This window comes from Amaranthus tricolor, chromosome 13 (genome assembly GCF_026212465.1).
Source record: "Amaranthus tricolor cultivar Red isolate AtriRed21 chromosome 13, ASM2621246v1, whole genome shotgun sequence".
Classification (NCBI taxonomy): Eukaryota; Viridiplantae; Streptophyta; class Magnoliopsida; order Caryophyllales; family Amaranthaceae; genus Amaranthus; species Amaranthus tricolor.
This window is the reverse complement of record NC_080059.1, coordinates 13,624,005-13,645,471: the sequence shown is the minus strand read 5'-3', so window position 1 is coordinate 13,645,471 and position 21,467 is coordinate 13,624,005. Positions and strand designations below refer to the sequence as shown.

General features: G+C 32.9%; 2 protein-coding genes across 4 annotated transcripts; both read left to right on the top strand.

Annotated features, from left to right (window-relative positions):
• Nucleotides 1-3,481: 3,481 nt before the first annotated feature.
• LOC130798840 (transcription factor DIVARICATA-like) lies at nucleotides 3,482-4,772 on the top strand. Its single transcript, XM_057661935.1, has 4 exons — nucleotides 3,482-3,517; nucleotides 4,020-4,103; nucleotides 4,377-4,604; nucleotides 4,710-4,772. The coding sequence occupies exons 1-4, from the start codon at nucleotides 3,482-3,484 to the stop codon at nucleotides 4,770-4,772; spliced, it is 411 nt and encodes a 136-aa protein (XP_057517918.1).
• Nucleotides 4,773-7,577: 2,805 nt separating this feature from the next.
• LOC130798103 (uncharacterized) lies at nucleotides 7,578-17,247 on the top strand. Of its 3 annotated transcripts, none has more exons than XR_009039017.1 (6): nucleotides 7,578-7,965; nucleotides 10,003-10,130; nucleotides 10,224-10,336; nucleotides 14,372-14,557; nucleotides 15,550-15,673; nucleotides 16,960-17,247. XR_009039017.1 is itself a non-coding variant. In XM_057660969.1 (5 exons), the coding sequence occupies exons 1-5, from the start codon at nucleotides 7,625-7,627 to the stop codon at nucleotides 15,577-15,579; spliced, it is 798 nt and encodes a 265-aa protein (XP_057516952.1). In that variant the 5' UTR covers nucleotides 7,578-7,624; the 3' UTR covers nucleotides 15,580-15,758. The 3 variants fall into 3 exon arrangements, 1 of the variants encoding a protein (XP_057516952.1); XR_009039016.1 differs by having other exon boundaries at nucleotides 16,924-17,247; XM_057660969.1 differs by lacking the exon at nucleotides 16,960-17,247 and having other exon boundaries at nucleotides 15,550-15,758.
• Nucleotides 17,248-21,467: the final 4,220 nt, after the last annotated feature.

Sequence of the window (21,467 nt, the reverse complement as noted above, 5' to 3'; positions counted from 1 at the left end):
CAATTTCAGTTTTCTAATTCTGATTTTTTGAATATTTGAAAACTAATTTCTAATATTGAAACATTGTAAACAAGATTATCTATAAATTAATAAGATTCCCCATGATATTGATACCAATAAGCACATTACAAAAAACTTAAAAACATACTGAAGTGCAGCAATATAAAAACTTAGATGTTTCTTCATCACTTCAATCTAGACTTATCTTGCTTTCTATTGCTAATTAATAATTATATATTTCATGTTAGTAATCCACCAATTCTTGAAGCTTTAAGCCCCAAAAATTTACATTCATCACTTATACATCCACCAAATTTAAATATACAAATATTAAGTTTTTAACCCTAAAAATTTACATCCATCACTTATACATCCATCAAATTTAAATATACAAATATCAAGTTTTTTACCCCAAAAATTTACATCCATCACTTATACATCCACCTAATGTAAATATACAAATATCAAGTTTTTAACCCCAAAAATTAACATTCAATCAGCAACTATAAATAGTTATATATCCACCATAAAAGTATCATCCATCAAATGAGTATGTCCACCATTAAATACTTTCTCCAAAACGAAACATAAAAGTCGACAACGAGCACCAAAATCTCTCACGTACTGCTCCTTTACTTGTGGTACCATATTTCAATCTTGAACAAAAACAAACAAAAAAAGTATTAAAAGAAAGTAATTCATTCTTATAAGAAAGATACAAAAAAGAAACACCTAAAATTTTGCTACCAGAATATGTATCACATGTCGGGTGAGATCATTGTAATACCTCTCAAGGTCAACAAACGCCGCATGTTCAGCAAGCTACCAACATGAATCATAGCAAAGAAAACATTTCTAATTGCCTAATCTCAAGTAAACAAGGCTATTAGAAAGTTGCCTATAAGACTAAGACTCATGGATAACGTTCACCCATCCCAACGGCTATCAAGTTTCCATGTGACTTGTAAGGTTAAATTACTTATGTCCAGATTCTGTGTTTCAATTTGAGTCACAATCAGATCCATAAGAACCAACATCATTTGCATGGCAACAATCAAGTGAACAAACCATAACTGAGTACATAAAGTACACGAAACACAAGTTATAATAGAATGATAATTAACTAACATTTATTTAAAAAGTAAAATACGTACTAGATTCTAAAGACGAGGATCCACTTGGACCCTGATCTTCCTTAACATGCGATTCTACATCTAATCCTACTTCATCAGGTTCTTCTTCATATCCAAACAACCAAATACGAGTAAAAATCAAGGCTTCAACATGTCTTGATAAAAGGGATGCTCTCCATCTATTTAAAATTCTTCCTCCCATAGAAAAAGTTGATTCAGATGCAATTGTGGTTATTGGAATAGCCAATATGTCTTTAGCTATTTTAGACATAATTTGGTAAGTAGTTTGTTGGTCTTTCCAATACAACAAAATATCAAATTTCGAATCACCATGCATATGCAAAAGTGATTCAAGGTATTTTTCCACTTCCGATAAAATATTTGAAGAAAAAAGTAGTTCTTAAGAACTTTCAAAACTCTGTAAACAAACGATAAAACATATGAAACTTATTAATAGTAAAAATATTATAATGGAAAGACAAACTTATTGAGATAAATATTAATAATAATAAATATATTGTTAAAAGAAGTTTAAAATTAAATAATACATACCTCATAGCCATCAGAATCACGAGAGCATGAACCAATGCGAGATCATCAGAAATAGAAGCTTGATGAGCTTTAGTCGATAAAGTAAGTGTAGACTTGTAATCATTGAAAAGATTGACAAGTCCAGAGCGAACCCTCACAATTTGTTGATAAACCTCATCCTCAGATTGATAAACCTTTCTAAAATGATGTTTTAGAAATGGAATCTTATGCCTAGGGTCAAACACCGCAACAATAGACAAAATTAAAGAGGACTCGCCCCAATATTTCTCTAACTTCTCAAACATCTCATTTCCCATCCCTCTAATGCAAGTATCCTCACTTTCACAAGCACGTCGTAGGTGGTATTTTGCCTTACAAACTTGTTCAAAATATAGATTTGCAGTGGGATAATCTGACCCGGAAAAAAGATTGGTCATTTCATAGAAAGGTTGAAGAATAGAAGCCATATTTTCAACAGATTCTCACTCACGATCAGTGAGCTTCAAGGTGTAGTCAGGCTCAGTACTACCAAAGCGATTCACCGCAACTCTATAGTCAAGAACTCGCTTCAACATTAAGTATGTAGAGTTCCATCTCGTTACAACATCCAACCATAATTTCAGCGAAGAAGGCTTTTCAATCTAAGATACAAAATCTCTAAACCTAATCATCCTTGCCTCGGATGAATCAATGTACTTGACATTATCACGCACAAGTTTGACAGCAGGATCAATTGCTTTTAATCCATCTTTAACAATCAAATTCAAAATGTGCGCCGCACAACGAATATGAAAATGTGCACCATCACATGGAAAAGACGAATGGCCATTTAAACATTCTTGTAAAAAGGGGATCATGGAATCATTATTGGTTGCATTGTCAACAGTCATGCACATAACCTTTGATTCAAGACCCCAATCCTTGATCATTGCATAAACAAGCTCATAAATCGCATGACCAGTGTGTGGGGGAGGGAAATGACAAAAATTAAGAACTTTCGACTTCAAACACCAGTCCTTGTCAATATAATGAGCCGTTAAAGTCAAGTATCCACGAGATGTGCAAGTTGTCCAAATGTCACATGTGAAAGACACCTTGCTATCTAAATCCTTCAAAGTTTCAAATAACATTTTCCTTAACTTAGAGTTTTTCCTCATGCACCATCGAGTGATTGTGGATCTAGATATGTTCTTCACCTTTGGATTCAAGTAACGATGCAATTTCCTTGTGAATCTGTGCTCAACCATGCTTAAGGGGTATCCATGGTACATAATGGCCTCGGCAAAAAGAGAACAATATTTTCTCTGACTAAAATCACCAATGAGATCACCATTTTTAGCAAGCCATTCTTGGTAAGGTTCACAAGTCTTGAGGTGATTTCTACAATTGGAGGTTCCATAGTAACCTTCGGCTCTATAGTCAGTATTCTTACAATGGTGACAAACAGCATGTAATGAAATAACAACATTGTTATCATCCTTCTCGGCCACTATGGTAAAATGATCCCAAACTGGTGAGGTACGCTTTCCAAGTCCTTCAATATCCTCCTGTAACTCAGTTCTAGTTCGCCTTCGACCTCCAGCTGGAGAAATTCCACCTCTTCCTCTACTAGTTTTTGCACGCTTTGGTGGACAAATAGGACGTTGGACAACTTGTCTAGGGTTCGGGTTCACATTCCTTTGAGTGGATACACTAGTTTGTTGGGATCTTAGTATCTCATCTTGTCGTTGTTGTTTAATCATTTGTAACTCTTCAAACGTTGTTAATTTCAACAAAAATAATACACATGCTAGTAATCTATCTCAATATTGAACACAATGCAAAACAATACTAAAGTACACAAAACATATAAGGTACTTGAACCATTAGATTAACAAATTACCCGTGTTAGAAATATTGTCAAATTCAAAACCATTAGCTTCATTTGCCACATTAGCATTCATCTTCCTACAATTAAGAATGAGATTCAACAAATTTAAAACCATCTTCTAATTTCAAAAGTATTAAATATTTTTGAACAAAATCATACACTAATATATATTCAAGATCACTAATACAAACTATCATATACTTTTATCTTTTCAAAAACAAATCATCACTTCACTCTGCTTATTATGTTTTACTTATTATATCTTACTATTATCATTATTTTTAGGCAAAGTTATAAGAAACTACCTAATCTATACCTTTTTTTAAAAAAACTACCTTATATTATACAAATCTTTGCAAAAGACTACCTTTTAACGGATTTCGTTTGTTGACCGTTACTTTTGGCTGTTGACCATCACGTGACACTCACGTGACTCTTAAAATCTTCCTTCTTCTTCATCTCATTTTCGCTTATTTTGTTTTCAGAAGCTTTCTTTCACACGATTTCTATCAGATTATTCTGATTCTCTTTTCTCTCAAATGATTCTAGATTCAAGTCCATTTCAATTTGTATCATTCTGAAACTTCATTTTCCTTTCATTTCCCTTCATTACCCTTACACATCTTCCCAATCTTCCTATTTCTGTTTTGCTATTTTGATCATCAACTCACTCTTTAAATTCACCCCATTTCATCTCTCTCAATAATCAAAAAAATCCATCAAAAAAAATTTAATCTTTCTAGTGAGAGAAAAAAACCCAATAAATTTCCCTAAATGGGTGCAATTTACCCAACTTATTCTCAAATTCCAATTATAATTGGCTTTTTCATGGTGATTGTAAGAACACAACATGGACTAAAGAAGAAAATAAGCAATTTGAGAAAGCACTTGCAATTTTTGATGATAATACTCCTGAAAGATGGTCAAGAATTGCTGGTATGATTCCTGGTAAATCTGTTAGAGATGTAATTAAACAATATGAAGAATTATTAGAAGATGTTACTGATGTTGAAGCTGGGTTAGTTCCAAGTCCTGGTTATCTTGCTTCTTCTCCTTTCACATTGGAATGGGTTAGTTCCGATTTAAAACTATTTTGATAGGATGAATACTGCTTATTATAATTCTCAAAAAAAAGGTACTTCTATCATTTATATATAAGAAAGACAAATATACAGGATGTAACACTAAGTGACAATATTCAGACTGCGCAGACAAGCTTAGGTAATCAAAATAACTAGAGCAAAATCTGGGAAATGAAACCAAGTAGCTCTGTACAAGTCTCAAGATAATCTAGCCAACAAATGAAATTTCTAAACCCAATTTGTACCTGAAATGTGAAGAAGATGATGGAAAGATAGTGGAGGAAGTAGATTTTTGCTCCAGCAATTTACTCTCGCGAAGAAGATGATGAGTGTGTGAACTGATAGGTATGAGTGGAGGAACTGATGAGGAGCGTGTGCGGCTATGACGGTGAAGGCGAAGAAACCAGGGTTTCTTCGACTGCCTCAATTCATCCACTGATGGGTACTTGGGCATGATGAGTGTGTGAACTAACATCTTCACGCAATCACGCCTATTCCTTTTTTTTTCAAATGAGAGTGTCGTGTCTATTTTTTTTTACCGTTGATCTGATATTAGCATTATAAATTCAACGTTTAAAACACCTTATTTGTATGCTATCTTAATAATTAATAATATTTTGTGCAAGTACAACTTATGGATTGCTAAGATGGTAAGATCTCACACATCTATATACAAAGATCAACGACTTAGAATAAGTGATGTATCAATTGAGTAATATATTCATCAAATTGGACAATTAGTTATCTAAAATAATTTATTTGAGTAATATAAATATTGTATATCAAATATTATATATTTTTATTATTGAATTTGGTCAAATTGCATAATTTAGGCTATTTAGTTCAAAGTAACAAAAAAGGTGGAGTATTAGTTTCATTTACTATAATAGATCGAATTACAATAAGTGAACTTTGAATTACAATCGATTATTAATAACCTATAAATTACTTTAGAGTATTCAAGAATAGTAATAAGTAATAACGTTAAGTTAACTGTCAACGATAGTCTATAACTATAAGATATTTTGTATTAATTTCATTCACTCCAATAAGTCTAGTTCCGAACATTATTAAGTTTTAAATTAAATACGATCAATTATTAGTGTAATAGATTTATTAGTTTAAAGTATTCAAGGTCACTAATAAGTATAAATACATAATATCATATAAAATGGTTATGATTACTTGATTAATCTAATTCACTTTATTATAATAAGTTTCAATTATCAAACTTAGAAATACGATCGATTATTAGTGTAATAGAGTAATGTACATCCTAATAGCTTATACTCTGTCTAATTAAAAACAAATGTCTCATTTGGAATTTGCATAAGTTCTCCCTCTAGTAATATATTCTAAATTTCTAATAAGTTAATAACAAGTCTAAAAAGAAATCGAGAGAATTACTCTGAATTAGAGGCACTATTAGTTTAGAGTACTCAATAAAACTTATAAGTCTAAGTATGTAATAGCCTATAAGATACTTTAGATTATTCTTATTCATTCAAACAAATCAAGTTTCGATTATCGAGTTTTAATATTCAATCAATTATCAAAAGTAGCAACATGATGCATTGTTAAATGATAGTCTCATATATATATATATATATATATATATATATATATATATATATATATATATATATATATATATATATATATATATATATATATATGTATGTATATATATATATATATGTATGTATATATATATATATATGTATGTATATATATATATATATGTATATATATATATATATATATATATATATATATATATATATATATATATATATATATATATATATATTTACATATACATATATATATGTATATATATATATACATATATATATATACATATATATATATATATATGTATGTATATATATATATATATATATATATATATATATATATATATATATATATATGTATGTATATATATATATATGTATGTATATATATATATATGTATGTATATATATATATATGTATGTATATATATATATATATATATATATATATATATATATATATATATATATATATATATATATATATATATATATATATATATATATATATTTATATATATAAACTAATTGAAATAAATTGATCTGTCATATTTAATAAAACAATCGGTAATTATTTTTTGTAAGTAAATAAGCATGCATCAATTAAAAACCCGACTATTAACTTATTTCGAAATAGTTGTCCGTAACCGATAACTACTCGAAAAATAAAGCTCGAACCCGATTTTTGCCCGAAAAAACCGAACTAATGTTAGACTGATGACAACCCGAGCTCGATTGACACACGACTCGAATTTCAACCGATAACAAACCAATTTGAACACGATAATGCGAACAACCGTTGTTAAACCGACACATAACTAATCGATCTGACCCGAGTATGACCCGTTGTTGCATACAACCGAAAATTTACTATATATATATATAAACTAATTGAAATAAAATGATTTGCCATATCTGATAAAACAATCGGTAATTATTTTTTATAAGTAAATAAACATACATCAATTAAAAGCCCGACTATTAACTTATTTCAAAATAGTTGTCCGTAACCGATAACTATTGGAAAAATAAATCTCGAACCCGATTTGTGCCCGAAAAAATCAAACTAATGCTAGACCGATGACAACCCGAGCTCGATTGACACACGACTCGAATTTCAACCGATAACAAACCAGTTTGAACTCGATAATGCGAACAACTGTTGTTAAACCGACCCGTAACTAATCGATCTGACCCGAGTATGACCTGTTATTGCATACAACCAAAAATTTACTCAATTCGAAATCCGACCGAGCCGAATTACACCCGTCCGAAACCGACCCGATGACCCGAATGAACACCTCTAATATTTGACATTTTTCATCTAGTACTCCTATATTTATTTAATTATATATTTATATTTATATTTAATTGAATCGGAAGGTTGTACCATTTGTGTTTGTGATTCCTAATCCCTGGAAAACCTTCAAAATGCTGGTTCTAAGCCAACCACCAGTTTCCAGCAATAGATGCTGCAATTCCTGCACTTCATCATCTTCTTCATCAATCTCTTCTTCCTTCAAATTCTCCCATTCAAAACCTGTCATTACACTTTTTCCCAAACGCAATCTTAAATCCAAATTTACAATTAAAACTCGATTTCCTCTCACTATTGCTAAATCTTCCGATGTTTCTGACCCTGTTACTAAACAATCTGCACCTTCATCTTCTTTCCCCAATAACGATACTGTTTTTGTTGGCCCAGATTCTGTTCCTCTTGAAGGGGTTATCCAAATAGATAAGCCATCTTCTTCTCGTTTTCAGAAATGGGGGTAAATTTTTTTAAAATTTTTTTAAAGGCTTTAAGTTTAGATTGGGTTACTCACTGGGTTGTTCTCACTATTGTTTCAGAAATAGGGTGACATTTTTTTGATCTCTTTGTTTTTAATTGTAATTTTAGTTGGGCGAATTGAATTATGCTGGATTGTTGTTCATATTGACAAACCCTAATTTTCTTGCTTTCAGAAATATGGGTAATTTTTTTTATTATAGATGTTTAATTACTTGGCTGTCCTTACTGTGGTTTCAGAATCATCGTTAAAGTTTTCTTCTTTTTTTTTTTTTGTCTTTTTCTGTAATCATAATTATATTGGTTGATTTAGTTGGGTAAATTGAATTCATGCTGGGTTGTTCTGATTGTTCATGAATTGGGTTTACATTTTGTTGTCATCATCGTCGTACCCAATGTCCTGCTTGAAAGCAGGGTCAAGATGACAGACAATCCATAGCCGTACTTCCTCTACGGGGAGGACTAGAGGAGAGTGGTCAAAGTTTACCCCAAACATGTAGGAGCCCTGCATAATAGGTGACGACAAATTCACAAAGGAACAACTAAAAAAATTTAAAAAAATGAAGCAACAAGAGGATAACTAAAGAAACTATAGTAATCTAAAATATGGATCTAACGTCTCCAACTATTCCTATTCCTAGTTAGGTCCAAGTAGCGGCGTACCTCACTTAGGTCGCTCTTTATTTGCTCAACCCACGTTTTCTTAGGTCTTTTTCGAATTCTCTTACCCTCAATTATGATGCTTTCTATCCTTCTAACGGGGCGGCCGACAGTCTTTCTTTGCATATGTCCAAATCATCTTAACCTATTTTCACGCATTTTAGCAGATAATGGGGCAACGCCTAACTTCTCTAAACTCCTGGTTCTTGATTTTGTCCACTATGGTGTTACTGCACATCCACCTGAGCATTTTCATCTCTGCCACTTCCTTTTTTAACAGGCCAACACTCTGTCCCGTACAATAAAGCTGGCCTAATGGCAACTTTGTAGAACTTACCTTTCAGTCTAATCGGAAACTTCTTATGACATAACACTCCAGTAGCCGATTGCCACTTAAGCCAACCCGCTTATATGCGATGCGTAACATCCCCATCTATCTCTCCATCACTTTGGATAATAGACCCTAGATACTTGAACTTAGTCGTACTTGCAACTACATCTTCTCCAATTGTCACGTCTGGGCCATTATGTTGCTCATCGCCACTAAAATTGCATCTCAAATATTCTGTCTTTGTACGGCTTATATGCAACCCGTGGCTTTCTAAAACCACCCTCCATTCTTTTAATTTAGTGTTAGCCTCTTCGCTAGTTTCAGCGACCAAAACTATATCGTCTGCGAACAGTATGCATCATGGCACAGTCTCCTAGATAGACTAAAAGGAAAGGGCTTAGTGTCGATCTCTGATGTAAGACTACTCTAACTGGGAAAGATTTTGTAATCCCAACGGGTGTCTGTATGTTAGTTGATGCTCCATCATACATGTCTCGTATAGCTTCAATATGACTCCGCGAGACTCTATCACTATAGTGCTTGCTTCTAGTTGAGTGAATAGAATCTATAACTTTTGGTACAGAAATGGTGTGGTTTTGCTTTCTGATTGCCCATTTATTGAACCGTAATTTGTACTGGATTGTCCTTGCTATTCATTCCAGTAGTTTTCTACTCTATAATTATAATTAAGGCGGTATTCAAATCGACAGCCCTAATCGTCTTCCTGCTTTCAGACGTGGGGGTGACTTTTAAATCTTTTCCATTTTGATCTTGATTATTGGGTTTTGAAAAGATGGGTTAATAACTGGGTTTTTGTAACAGAATTGTGGTTATACCTTTTTTTTTGAATCTTTTCCATTTTGATCCTGATTATTGTGCTTGCTTTTATATAAGTCAATTGAATTCATAACCTTTGGCTCAGAAGTTGAGTGATTTTGCTTTTTGATTGCTGATGTTTGGAAATGGCAGCAGTTTTTGATTTTGTTTTAGTTATGTTTTTATTATTTATACTTTCATTGTGAATTTCAGGCAGGTTGCATTATTAGCAGGTGGAGATGTTTTAGCTCTGCTTATGTTTGCTGCAATTGGAAGGTTTAGCCATGGTTTTTCTGTTTTTGACCCTGAAACACTGCGTACTGCTGATCCTTTCATTGCGGGTTCGTTAATTTTGATTAAAATTTGGGTCATTGAAGATTCATTTTAACGTGTTCTAATTTCTGGGTATTAATTAGTGTTGGCATTTGTTGTAGGTTGGTTTCTTAGTGCATACTTCCTCGGAGGTTATAGTGAGGATGGCCGAGGAATGAATGGTTGGAATAAGGCAATTTTTGCAGTTGCCAAATCATGGGCCGTGGGTATACCAGTAAGTCCTGCTTTTACTTAAGTTATGAATGTTGTTTTGAGATCGAGTGCTAGTGAAATGATGATGCTAAGTCTTCGGTATAAATAATTATAACCTTCGCAATATGTTAGCAGGCTGATGCTAATATTAATTAGCTTGTTCTAACAATTAACTGTTGAATATTTACTCTATTAACATTGGATGCATTAGCACTTACTATAAAATTGTTTTAGTTGGTATATTTACAAAGTTAAGTTCCTTTTTCTGTTCTTTGTTTGGTGGGAGTTGGGGGGTGTAACATTAGAAGATCTGATGATTCATTGCAGTGACTTCTCATTGCTCTTTCTGCCCAGTATCTGCATTGAATCAACTCAAATTTGCACAAGCTATTTTCTTTCGCATAAACCAACTTGAGCCAAGGTGCTTGTCGAATATGGTTTGTCAAAGTAGTCACCTAGCTATGAATCAAATGCTACAAGTAACCTAAACAATCAATGATAGCTTCTGCTATGAGTTGAAATTTGAACACTGGTGCTCTCTGTCGAAGCTCCATCCACCATCAAAAACACTCTGTATCAAAAAACTAAAATTCGTGCACCAACCTTCCAAACTCCCAAATACAAGTAAATACCACAAATTACAGCGAAGCATTCGTCTACAACCTATTTTGAACCACCCAGTGCAGAACTTTTATGACTATAAAATAAAATCGACATTGATCAATATAATTCGAAAATGGCAACAGAAAGAACAATTTCAAAGCCAAAGTGTTGATTTTAAGCCACCCAAACTTTTTGCCCACCAAAACAGATTAAGTGTACATTCTGCCGCAAGTGAACCGTTGCAACAATTTTGAATTCCCAAATCTAATTTTCTCAAAAAGAATCAATTTTACTCAATGGGAGTCACAAGTTGACCATTTTACAATAACAATATTGCAAAACACAGTCGTGTTGTGAAAAATCTATTTTGTGAACAACTTTCCTTTTGTTTTTTACCTCAAATCTATTAAATCGCATTTTTATTTCATAACAATTGAAAGATGCAAGTTGAATCCAACTTACAATGAGTTTAACATGTGTAAAGAATCCTTAATTTGCATTTGTCGAATGCTTTGTTTTTCTTCCATGAAGCTTATCCTCATGAAATAATTTCCTTCCCTCGATAACAAGATGCACCATCTTAGAAACATTCAATTAAGAAGAATGGATCAGGAAAATGGTTGCATAAGCTCTGTCGAAACAAGTACAATTTAAAGATGCTCGCTGAGTGATTCACTCTCACCCACTAATCACCCTACTTTGATGCTTTCCTCGCACAAAGGTAATGTGCACACTATGATCATTACATCACTCACAACTCTCAAAGAGTGGTTTGATGTTTTTTTGCACTCACGAAAGAGAAACAAGGAATTGACAAAATTGTGTTTTTTTAACATTATGAATAATAATGTGCCTTAGCTGGGACTTAAAACAAACTAAGTTTTAACAGGAATCAACTTCTAACAAGGAAACAACAACAAATAAATACGCAACTATGCCTAACTTATTCTCCGCCTATTTATGCGCAAACAAATTCCCAAGTCCCAGCAATCTACTTAGTCGTTGGTGAATTACCGCTTAGTCGATATACACCCTGCTTTACATCGCACTATGCACTTTCTGTTGACCCAAGTGCTTTCTTTGCTTATTTTATCAACAATTTCAAATTAGGCATTGTGGTTAGTGGTGGTACCGATGTTCCGTATTAGTGAAAGATAATGTGTCACGTTCTCTTTGTAATTCTTTGATTGTTTACATACTGTTATTGACCAATCATCTGTTAACGGAAAAAATAAGATAAGGAAACCCTAGGTAGAAGTATGTTTAGCCCTTAGATTAGTATACCTACTACCTAGTGCAGTCTCTTAAGTCACCGACCCTCTGTCATGGTGAACGACAGCAATAATCACTCAATCTTAACCTTCATTCTCTAATAAAGTGTGCTCTTTCCTTATACAACTACAACACAACCATCACTAAAAGAATTTTAATGGTTGAAATCGACCATGAAAGCTTTAGATGTTTAGATTTGGAATTTGTTTTGTCAAAATTGACCATGAAAGCATTAGTAATCTTCTTTTATCCATTTGATAATGTTACAGGAAGCTTGTACATGGTTTATCCTGTTTCTTTTTCTAACAATCTTTACACTGTTACAATGCGGATAATATCGTTTCGTTTGTTTTTAAACCCTTTACAATGGGTTCGATGCGACGTGATGCGACCTTGTTTTTACACTATACTCGTGACTTCAAGTTTCTGTTGATGAACTTTTTTCATGAAAAGGCAAAACATGATGTACTGATTTGATTATCCTTCCACCATCTAGTAGTGGTGATTTTTGGAAGTGCCGTATTAGATTTGACGTATAAAATAAACTGGTGGTATTATGAGAAATAAATTCAAAACTGTACGCGAAAATCGTGTGGTGATGTGAGAAACTTCCTTATGATTCTTTTGCTTAATCTGTGAGGCATCTCGAAAGAACATGATGTTCTTGTAATGATATTTCGAAGTACCATGCATAAATGCTTTCATGGGCATTTTGCTGAAGATTTTGTTATCCTTTGCATCAGTTTGGGTTGTATTTGGTCATTTAGTTGGCTCAACACTTGTAGATAAAAGGAGAGGAGATGGGCGTATTAGTGGCAGGTTCAGATAAGTGACCATGACCCCATGACATGAGAAAATGTGATGCGAGAGAGGGAGAATGGAATGATTTTGGGGGGCTTGAAGGATCAAACTAGGGAAGAGTTCTTGGTGACTGAATTCTATGTTAGAGAGAAGGTTAATAATGCTAGGCTTTGGGTTCCTTGAAACTTAATGGACAATGTAGTGGTGTGTATTATATACTGCTAGTTTAGTAGCGTGAACAGGGTTTCTGTGAACTTTGAATGATCCTTGTAAGATATTCATTGTCCATGATCGTTAAGTATTTAGGTTCATTTGTGGATTTTATTTAGCCATGCTGATATGCAACTTTTCATGACAAGTTAAACTTTTGTAAATCTCGAATAAAAGTGAAACCTCTATCGTATGAGTTGTACTTTGACCCAATATTACGTTTTCGTGTCATACTTGCAATATTTTGCCAGAACCTTGATACGTGAAATACCATGATAAGAAGTTTTAGGAATTTCAACATAAATTGATAACTTGAACAAGTCTTGTATGAGATTGTCTCGCTGTGAGACGGGCCCATAGAAGCAGCTCAAATTATTTATATATAAAGTAAAATTAATTGAATAAAACTTACAAAGCAGATAACTAAATAAAACTTTTTTTTCATTAATTTTTAAGAAAACAAAAAAGTGGGTCAGCCCATATTAAGCCGTCTCACGTTGAGACGGCCTTAATAAAGAATTTGTCTAACATGAAAGCTCTTTTGTGAACCCCAAATTTTGAAATGTTGAGGATAACAATGTCAAAGCTTTAGATTGTATTTGGATGGAAGAAAATTTAGGGAAAGAAAGAGAAGGGATTTTGGAGGGATGATGAATCTCTTGTTTGGATAGCAAATTGGAAGGGAAGGAATTTGGAGGGTAGGTATTTGGAAGGATTGGACGGATGATTTTTGTTGAGGTATCAATCTTTCTAAAAGTTGGAAAGATTTGAACGAAAAACTCTTATCTTCCTTCCTTTTCCTTCCCTTTCTTTCTAAACAAACAAGAGTTACTTTCCTTCTATTTCTCTTTCCTTCCTTTTCCTTAACTCACTTCCCCTTCCTTTTCTTTCTTTTCTCTCCAAAGTTGTTATCCAAACATAGTGTTAAACTCAAAAGATTGAGGTTGGCTACATGAACCAATATATTAATTCTAATAGAACTAATGGTGAGTAAAGAGTACTATTTTTAAAAGAGAGCATTATCTTTATGACTAACATTCTTGTTATCTTCATCTGAGTGATTATTTTAATTTCGGAAGCCTTTGAACTTTGACGCTTTTAGTGGATAATGATTATACTTTCTCTCTGTGCCTCTTATTTTATCTTCTCGCACTTTTTGCTTTCTTGGCAGATGGGGTTGGGTATACGCGCGTTGACTGCATCACATTTGCCTCCCACCAATTTTATTTTGGTGACTCTAGGAAGCACAGCAGTTCTGCTGATTGGTTGTAGGACGCTATTGTATCAAATTCTTCCACGCGACAAGAGCAAGAAAGATGATATGTACAAAAGGGGAAGTCCATTTGAACTTTTTGAGGTATCTGATGCTAATACTACTTGAATCTCTAATATATTTCTGTCAGAAAAGGTTAAGCTTTGTAGCTTTCTACAGTAGATACTTTTAACCTCTCTTAACGATGTTTAGTAATTAAAGACGTTGAACTGCCTATGATTATGAGTGAAAGTATAGTACCCCCCATATGTTTGACTACTACGACATTATATTACCCCAATCCCCTAAAATGGCTCTGACCTAGATTATCACACTCAAGTCATATTATCGGGTTACCAACCAAGGTGTAGTTTGATTAAGAAACAGCCTTTGAGTTGCTCATCAATCTATTTGTAAAGGATAAAACAATTGTAGATATGTGGAGTCTCTAGACTCCATGAATGGTATTCCCATACACCATACTGGTTTGGTGGTCTTCCTTTCTTGTTTCCGTTCCACAGGGGCTGTCCACTACTTGATTTATTCATGGTGACTACCCATGCTTCGTAACTTGCCATTACAGAATGCATGTTTGGTTTAAGTTTTGCTTTATTGTTTTGTCGCACAAGGAAAATCCTAATACTAGTCCAAATTAATACTCTAATAACCCATAGTTTCCTCTGTAAATGGACGGTATTGCTTGAAAAAATATTTTGGGAGGTAAATTGTGAATCATTGGTTATTGTGGAGAAATTTTCGGAAACGTAATCTAGATCTATTAGAGACCGTCTCTCGGTGAGACGACCTCAAACAAGGAGTTTATATTCTCATCATATGTATTTAAGGGAGTACGGGTAAAATCGATTGCTTTCCTCTAGTTGTCCCTGTGAAGGGATTACGGGTATGGATTGTTCGTCACCTTCCCTTACCCAGACTCTGCTTTCGGGCGGGATATTGGGTATAATGATGATAGATATGTATTCATGGGCTATCATACACTTGGTGGATCTTTTATCATTAATGTTACCCGTGTAATCTTAGTAGTTAGTACAACATCATTGCTTGTTAACCAAGAATCTTGTTATTATGTGGTGCAGCTGCTGACATCACTGGTTAGGAGGTGGTGACTCATGGTTTTGTGCCTGAAATTTGAGGTTCTCTTTCAGTGATGAATGATGATACATTTGGGAACATTGATAACAACTTGTTGCTTCATTTTTGGTAATGATCATGTATTCGTTGCTCAATACTCTCAATTCCTGTTTATATTGATCTACTAATACAGAAGTATCTAATTTTGTAATTCTAGGGGTGTGCATAATTGGCTATCTAATTTGATCAAATTCAAAATTTGTGATTTGATTTCGATCCAAAAAAAAAAAAAAAAAATTATATATTTGGTATTTGGGCTTTCTGAAAATTGAAACGAATCTTTTGTATAAATTTAGCGTGGGGATACAAAATTAAAGGAGTATTATATTTAACATTAGTTATAGATTATAGTAGTATGTATGAAAGGTCTCTTCATTTTCTAGCAACGTGTGACAAAAAGATAAAACCTCTCATCCTATTCCATGTAGTCCCTTCTCCTTCCCAATGTGGGATGACATGCAATTAACGAAAGAGTTTTTATTTTGACTTTTTTAAATACTTCTTACACTTAGCAACAATATGAGGTGTTTGGCATATCGTTGATAGTCAGTACTCAGTAGCTATTAGTTGAAATAATTGAATAAAGAAGTTGATTTGATTAGCTCATTTTGTTAACTGGTCAGATCAGTTAATTTTGAAGTTGTTTGTTTAAATATAGTTTATTCATAACAACTTAATGTTATGAATAAACTATATTTAAACAAACAACTTCAAAATTAACTTTGCTCCTCCAAAATTAGGGGGTGTCTCATGGAAAAAACAAACGGGGATTAAAAATTCATGATTTTTCAATCAATTTGTTGTTATTTTTTCAACTATAAATAAATTACTCTAAAAATACAACCAAATCATTAAACTGCAAATCCCGTCATAATTAATACTTCAAAAAACTGAAGTATGAAGATGTAGCACTTGCAAAAGTCTAATAAAAAACTAAAACAATGAATAACCATCTACATCTTTCCATAATCTGTCAGCTTTAAACCTCCCATTGTAGATAATTGTTTTTTGAAAGCACTGGATTCATGCTTGATCTTTTGTTGAATAAAATTTTGCTATGCCTCACCCTTAGTTTCCTAGTATTGTACTTCTAACACGTTACTTGTGTTTCCAATTGTTTTTCAATGAAAGGAATGAATTGATTAAAGATAAGGGCAGTATCATATTATTGTAATAGCAGCAAAACACTTGATGAAAGATTTAGGGAAAACAAAATTTTTTCTTAGGCCACAAGTCTAATATTTGAAAATGAAATACCATGCAAGATTTTATAATATGGAAAGTATGTATTTAATGGCATTCTTCTGGGATCTCTCAAGGTGAAATCTGAAGAAGGAAGTTTGTTATGTTCCCAGAAAGGAAGTCCACAAGCAAATTGCCTCTCTCGTCAAGCGCGAACGGAACGGAGATTCCCTTGCAGCTTAGACTCTTTAGGCTCAGTGCCTCCCTGATCTTTACAGATGAAGCTATCATATTTAATTTTAGTTAGTTATTTCTTTGCCAGGATGTGTCCTTAGACCTTTTATTTGCTTATGTGGTTTATCCTCCTCCACCTATTGTAAAGGATTATGAGAACTGTGTTTTCACTTTTGATATACCCAAACTATTTTTTACTTTATAATATGTTGCCTTATTTCCAAGATAAAAAGTGAAATTTTATGATATGCAAAGTGTGTGTACGGTATGCAAAATGGGTGTTTATAATGTAAAAAGTAGTTGTCTATCATATGTCAAGTAGGTATTTACCACACATCAAGTCTTTTTGGTATGCAAAGTAGGTATTTATCATTGTTCAAATAGGTAATTATTAAATGATAGGCATATGTTTATCCTAAGCAAAGTGTGTTTATTATATGTCAAATAAGTATTTATCATGTGAAAAGTAGGTGTTTATATTATGCAAATTAGGTGTTTACGATATGCAAACCAAGACTTTAACCTATAACAACTAGGTGTTTAATGTATATCAAGTAGTCATTTAACATATGCTAAGTTAATGTTTATGAAATCTGAAGTATGTTTTATTTAACAAACACTTACTATACAATAATAAACACCTATTGTGTAAAATAAACACCAACTTCAAAAATCATAAACACCACTTACCATATCAAAAATTCCTAATTGACATATCCTAAACCCTTAATTGATGTATCATAAACTTCTATTTTATGTACCAGAAACCAATACTGTATGTACCAAAAACAACTAGTTCACAATAAAATCCATATATGAACACAATAAAAAATACAAAAACATAAATGAAAATAAATCCTAATAATTCCAAATTCAGCAACAAAATGGTGAATTTAAATCCTAGTAATTCAATATTGGTTAAAAAAATAACATAGCATGAAAAAAAAAACTATAAAAATAATTTGTGATTAAACTTAAAGAAGATGCCAAAATTCAATAAGGAAACGTAGTAGAAAATCTCGACAATTTTAGAGAATGATTTAACATAGGAAGTTGAATGAGTAGAAAGTAAACTTATAGAGAAAATAATAAAATATAAAATAAAACTGATAAAAAATGTGCGTGTGTTATATTTTTTTTTTGGCAAATTAGTTTTAAATTCTTCTGTGTCGACCCAAGAGATAGTCTCTGTCTCTAGGAACAATTAGTGAATTTAGATACACAAAAATCCCTATGCATCTCATTAGTTTTGTTAGTGAGATTTTAAATTTTAAGTGGACAAGAAAGTATACATAAGGAAAGAAGAAAAATTAAAAGAAAGGCATGAAGTTTAAAATTGATATTATTTCCAAAAAAAAAAAGTTTTAAAATTGATATTTTAATAAAATAAAGGAAAAATTATCAGAAATAATACAACTTTTTGTTTATTTCCCTATAATAATACTAACTTTTGATTAACTATGAATAATACAACTTTGATAAGTGCTTTCCTAGAATATATCTAACATGTTAAAAATTAAATTATATGAGATTATATGACAAAATAATTTGATAAATTAGTTAATAAATTAAAATTGGTATTATTCTAGAAAAAAACTCTATAAATTAATATTATTTATGGTTAATTAATAAAATTTATAAGGTGATATAGCATGCAATTGCAGGAATACAGAGAGAGGGTACAGGGAGGTTCAGCAAAGATAGCAGTGTTACTGTATGAAGTGATTGGATGAGAGCAAATGTCCTGACCATCAAATCTATCTACTCTTTGGCCGTCCACTTCAATCTCTTACTGCTTCTTTCTCACTCACAACTTTAGAATTCAAAATAAAACTGTTTGATAGGCGTTTTTATTCGGTTTTATAGTTAAATTTGATTTTGAACCGATTTAAAATATTTAATTTGAAATTGTTTAATTATTCGAAGGACCATCTCTAATTAAGACTACCTCTATTTTATTATACTTGCTGGTACTAATAAGAAAAAAGGAAATTGAATAGTTTTTATTTTCCTAAATAGTCCGTCACACTAAATTTGAGTCACGTATATTTAATTAACAAATCAAAAATTATTCTCTAATTCTTATTTTGATACTTATATTTATGTTTTATATAATTTTCAAAGTACGTGTTTAAAACTCAATATATATAAATTCAATACATAAAAATTGTTAAAAGTAAATAATATAATTTTATACGTCGAGGTGAATCTAACTAGATCTTACTTTTATGTATTTAACTCGTAAATATCAAAGAAAAATCATGTACTTCTAAGTTTATCTTTACTTAAGTAAAATATTTCTTATGGGAACGTCATTAGAGAACGGTGAGAATGTATTATGGATAAGTTGAAGAAATATTGGAATAAGGTTAAAAAATAAGTTAAATATATGGATTAAAATAAATAAAATAGTGTTAATCAAGGCAAAGAATAGATTATGACAAATTAGATGTTACAAATTAACATAAAAAATTAACATAATTGTTAAAAATATTATTTAGTTGTTAGATTATAAGAAAATGATATCATATAACATTGATCTATAAAAAATGTGGTTAAGCATTAAAAAAATGAGGATTATTTCCATAGAAAATAATTCCAAGCTAGGTCAGGAAACCCTAGTTCCTACAACAGGAACCGAAGGTACTATACCATTAAAACCCATTCTTGTTAAAATTGACTTATCTAATATTAAGGATGAAATTTGTTATTGGGAGACAGCTATGGTATGTTTTGTGGTCGGGGCAAACCAACCTTTAGTTTTGTGCGTAGAATATGGAAAGCCCTAGACATAGACGCAGTAGGTATGGTGGATAAAGGAGTCTAATATGGTCATGATGAAATCAATTGAGTCTAGGGATAAGGCTTATGAGTCGAATGGAGTCTTGTTCGATAATAAACCCTTTGTAATTAAACCATGGACTCTAGAAGTGTGAACAGACAAGAATAGCCTATCTTCCATGCTTGTTTAGATCCAACTCCCCAAGCTTAAAGTGGAGTATAGGAGTGAAAGTAGTCTTAGGAAGATAGCGGGTATAGTGGGAAACGTTATCAAATCGGACAATGCCACACGTCAGAAAGCTAGGCTAAGGTTCGCTTGGGTCCTAGTTGAAATGAATACTAATGATGACTTCCCAGAGGAAATTCATTTCACTAATGTGAAGAACAAATTGGTTACTCAGTAAGTAGTCTATGAATGAAAACCTATTCTTTGCAACAAATGTAAAAAAAAGAGTCATAATGAACATGAATGCAGAGGTGACAAAGGGAACCAGAAGGCTCCCAAAAACGACAATAACCGCGAAAATACAAAGATGGATACCAATTGGTGGTTAGAAAACATTATGCAGTAAAGCAAAAGCCTGCTACCCGGGAACAGAATGGGGCTCCGATACCAATCAGTCCAAGTACCAACAGATCCTCCCTTAGAGTGAGGAGTCGTAGAGAATGTCAACACCACAAGGTCACAACACCTAACCCCTTTGATGCCCTTGTGACTGAATCAATGGATATACTTGGGGAGGAAACTAGTACACAGAAACTTCCAATTAAAGTGCTGGGGGCTTACCCCATCGATGACAATGAATAACATTCTTACCTGGAATGTGAGGGGGCTAAACAAGCTAAGGAAACAGACGGAAGTGGCAAGATTTATTTCTAACCACAACATTAGCCTATTTAGCCTTCTCGAAACCAAGGTAAAGCGACAAGGATTAGGTGCCCTTTATCAAAGACTATGTCCCTCTTGGTACTTCACTCATAATCTGGATTGGCATAAAGGAGGACACATCATAGTTGCTTGAAAAAATGATGAGATCAGCGTGGATATCAGACATTGTAGCAGTCAGGTAATTCATGTGGATGTGATCCCTCTACCTAGTGATAAATCCTTTTTCTCCTTTGTCTACGATGCTAGCGATAAGAAAGGGAGAGAAGACCTCTTCACTCAGCTTGAGAGCATTAAGAACCACATTGTAGACCCGTGTCTACTCATGGGTGACTTCAACTATATAGCCAATATAAATGAAAGAATAGGCCATAGACCACGTAGCAGTGAACTGGATATGTTAAGGAGATGTAAGAAGACCTGCGAGATACATGATGTGAAAAACACTGGGAGATTCTTCACCTGGACCAATAAGAAAGAGGGTACTGTGAGAGTCTTAAGAAAAATTGGTCGAGTTATGGAAACCACCTTCCCCACAGCTGAAGCTATTTTCTTCTCGGAGGGGGACTTTGATCGTACTCCGATGTTAGTCCACTTCTTCAAGCAGCACAGAAGGACCCAACCATTCAAGTTTTTTGACCATTAGAGGAAACGAGTGGATTTTTTAGGGGGTAATCCAAGACATATGGAACACCCCTATCCAGGGCCTCAAGAGTCACCAAACCATTCAGAAACTCAAACTTATTCAGGCTACCTACAAACAGAAATTCAAGAAGGATG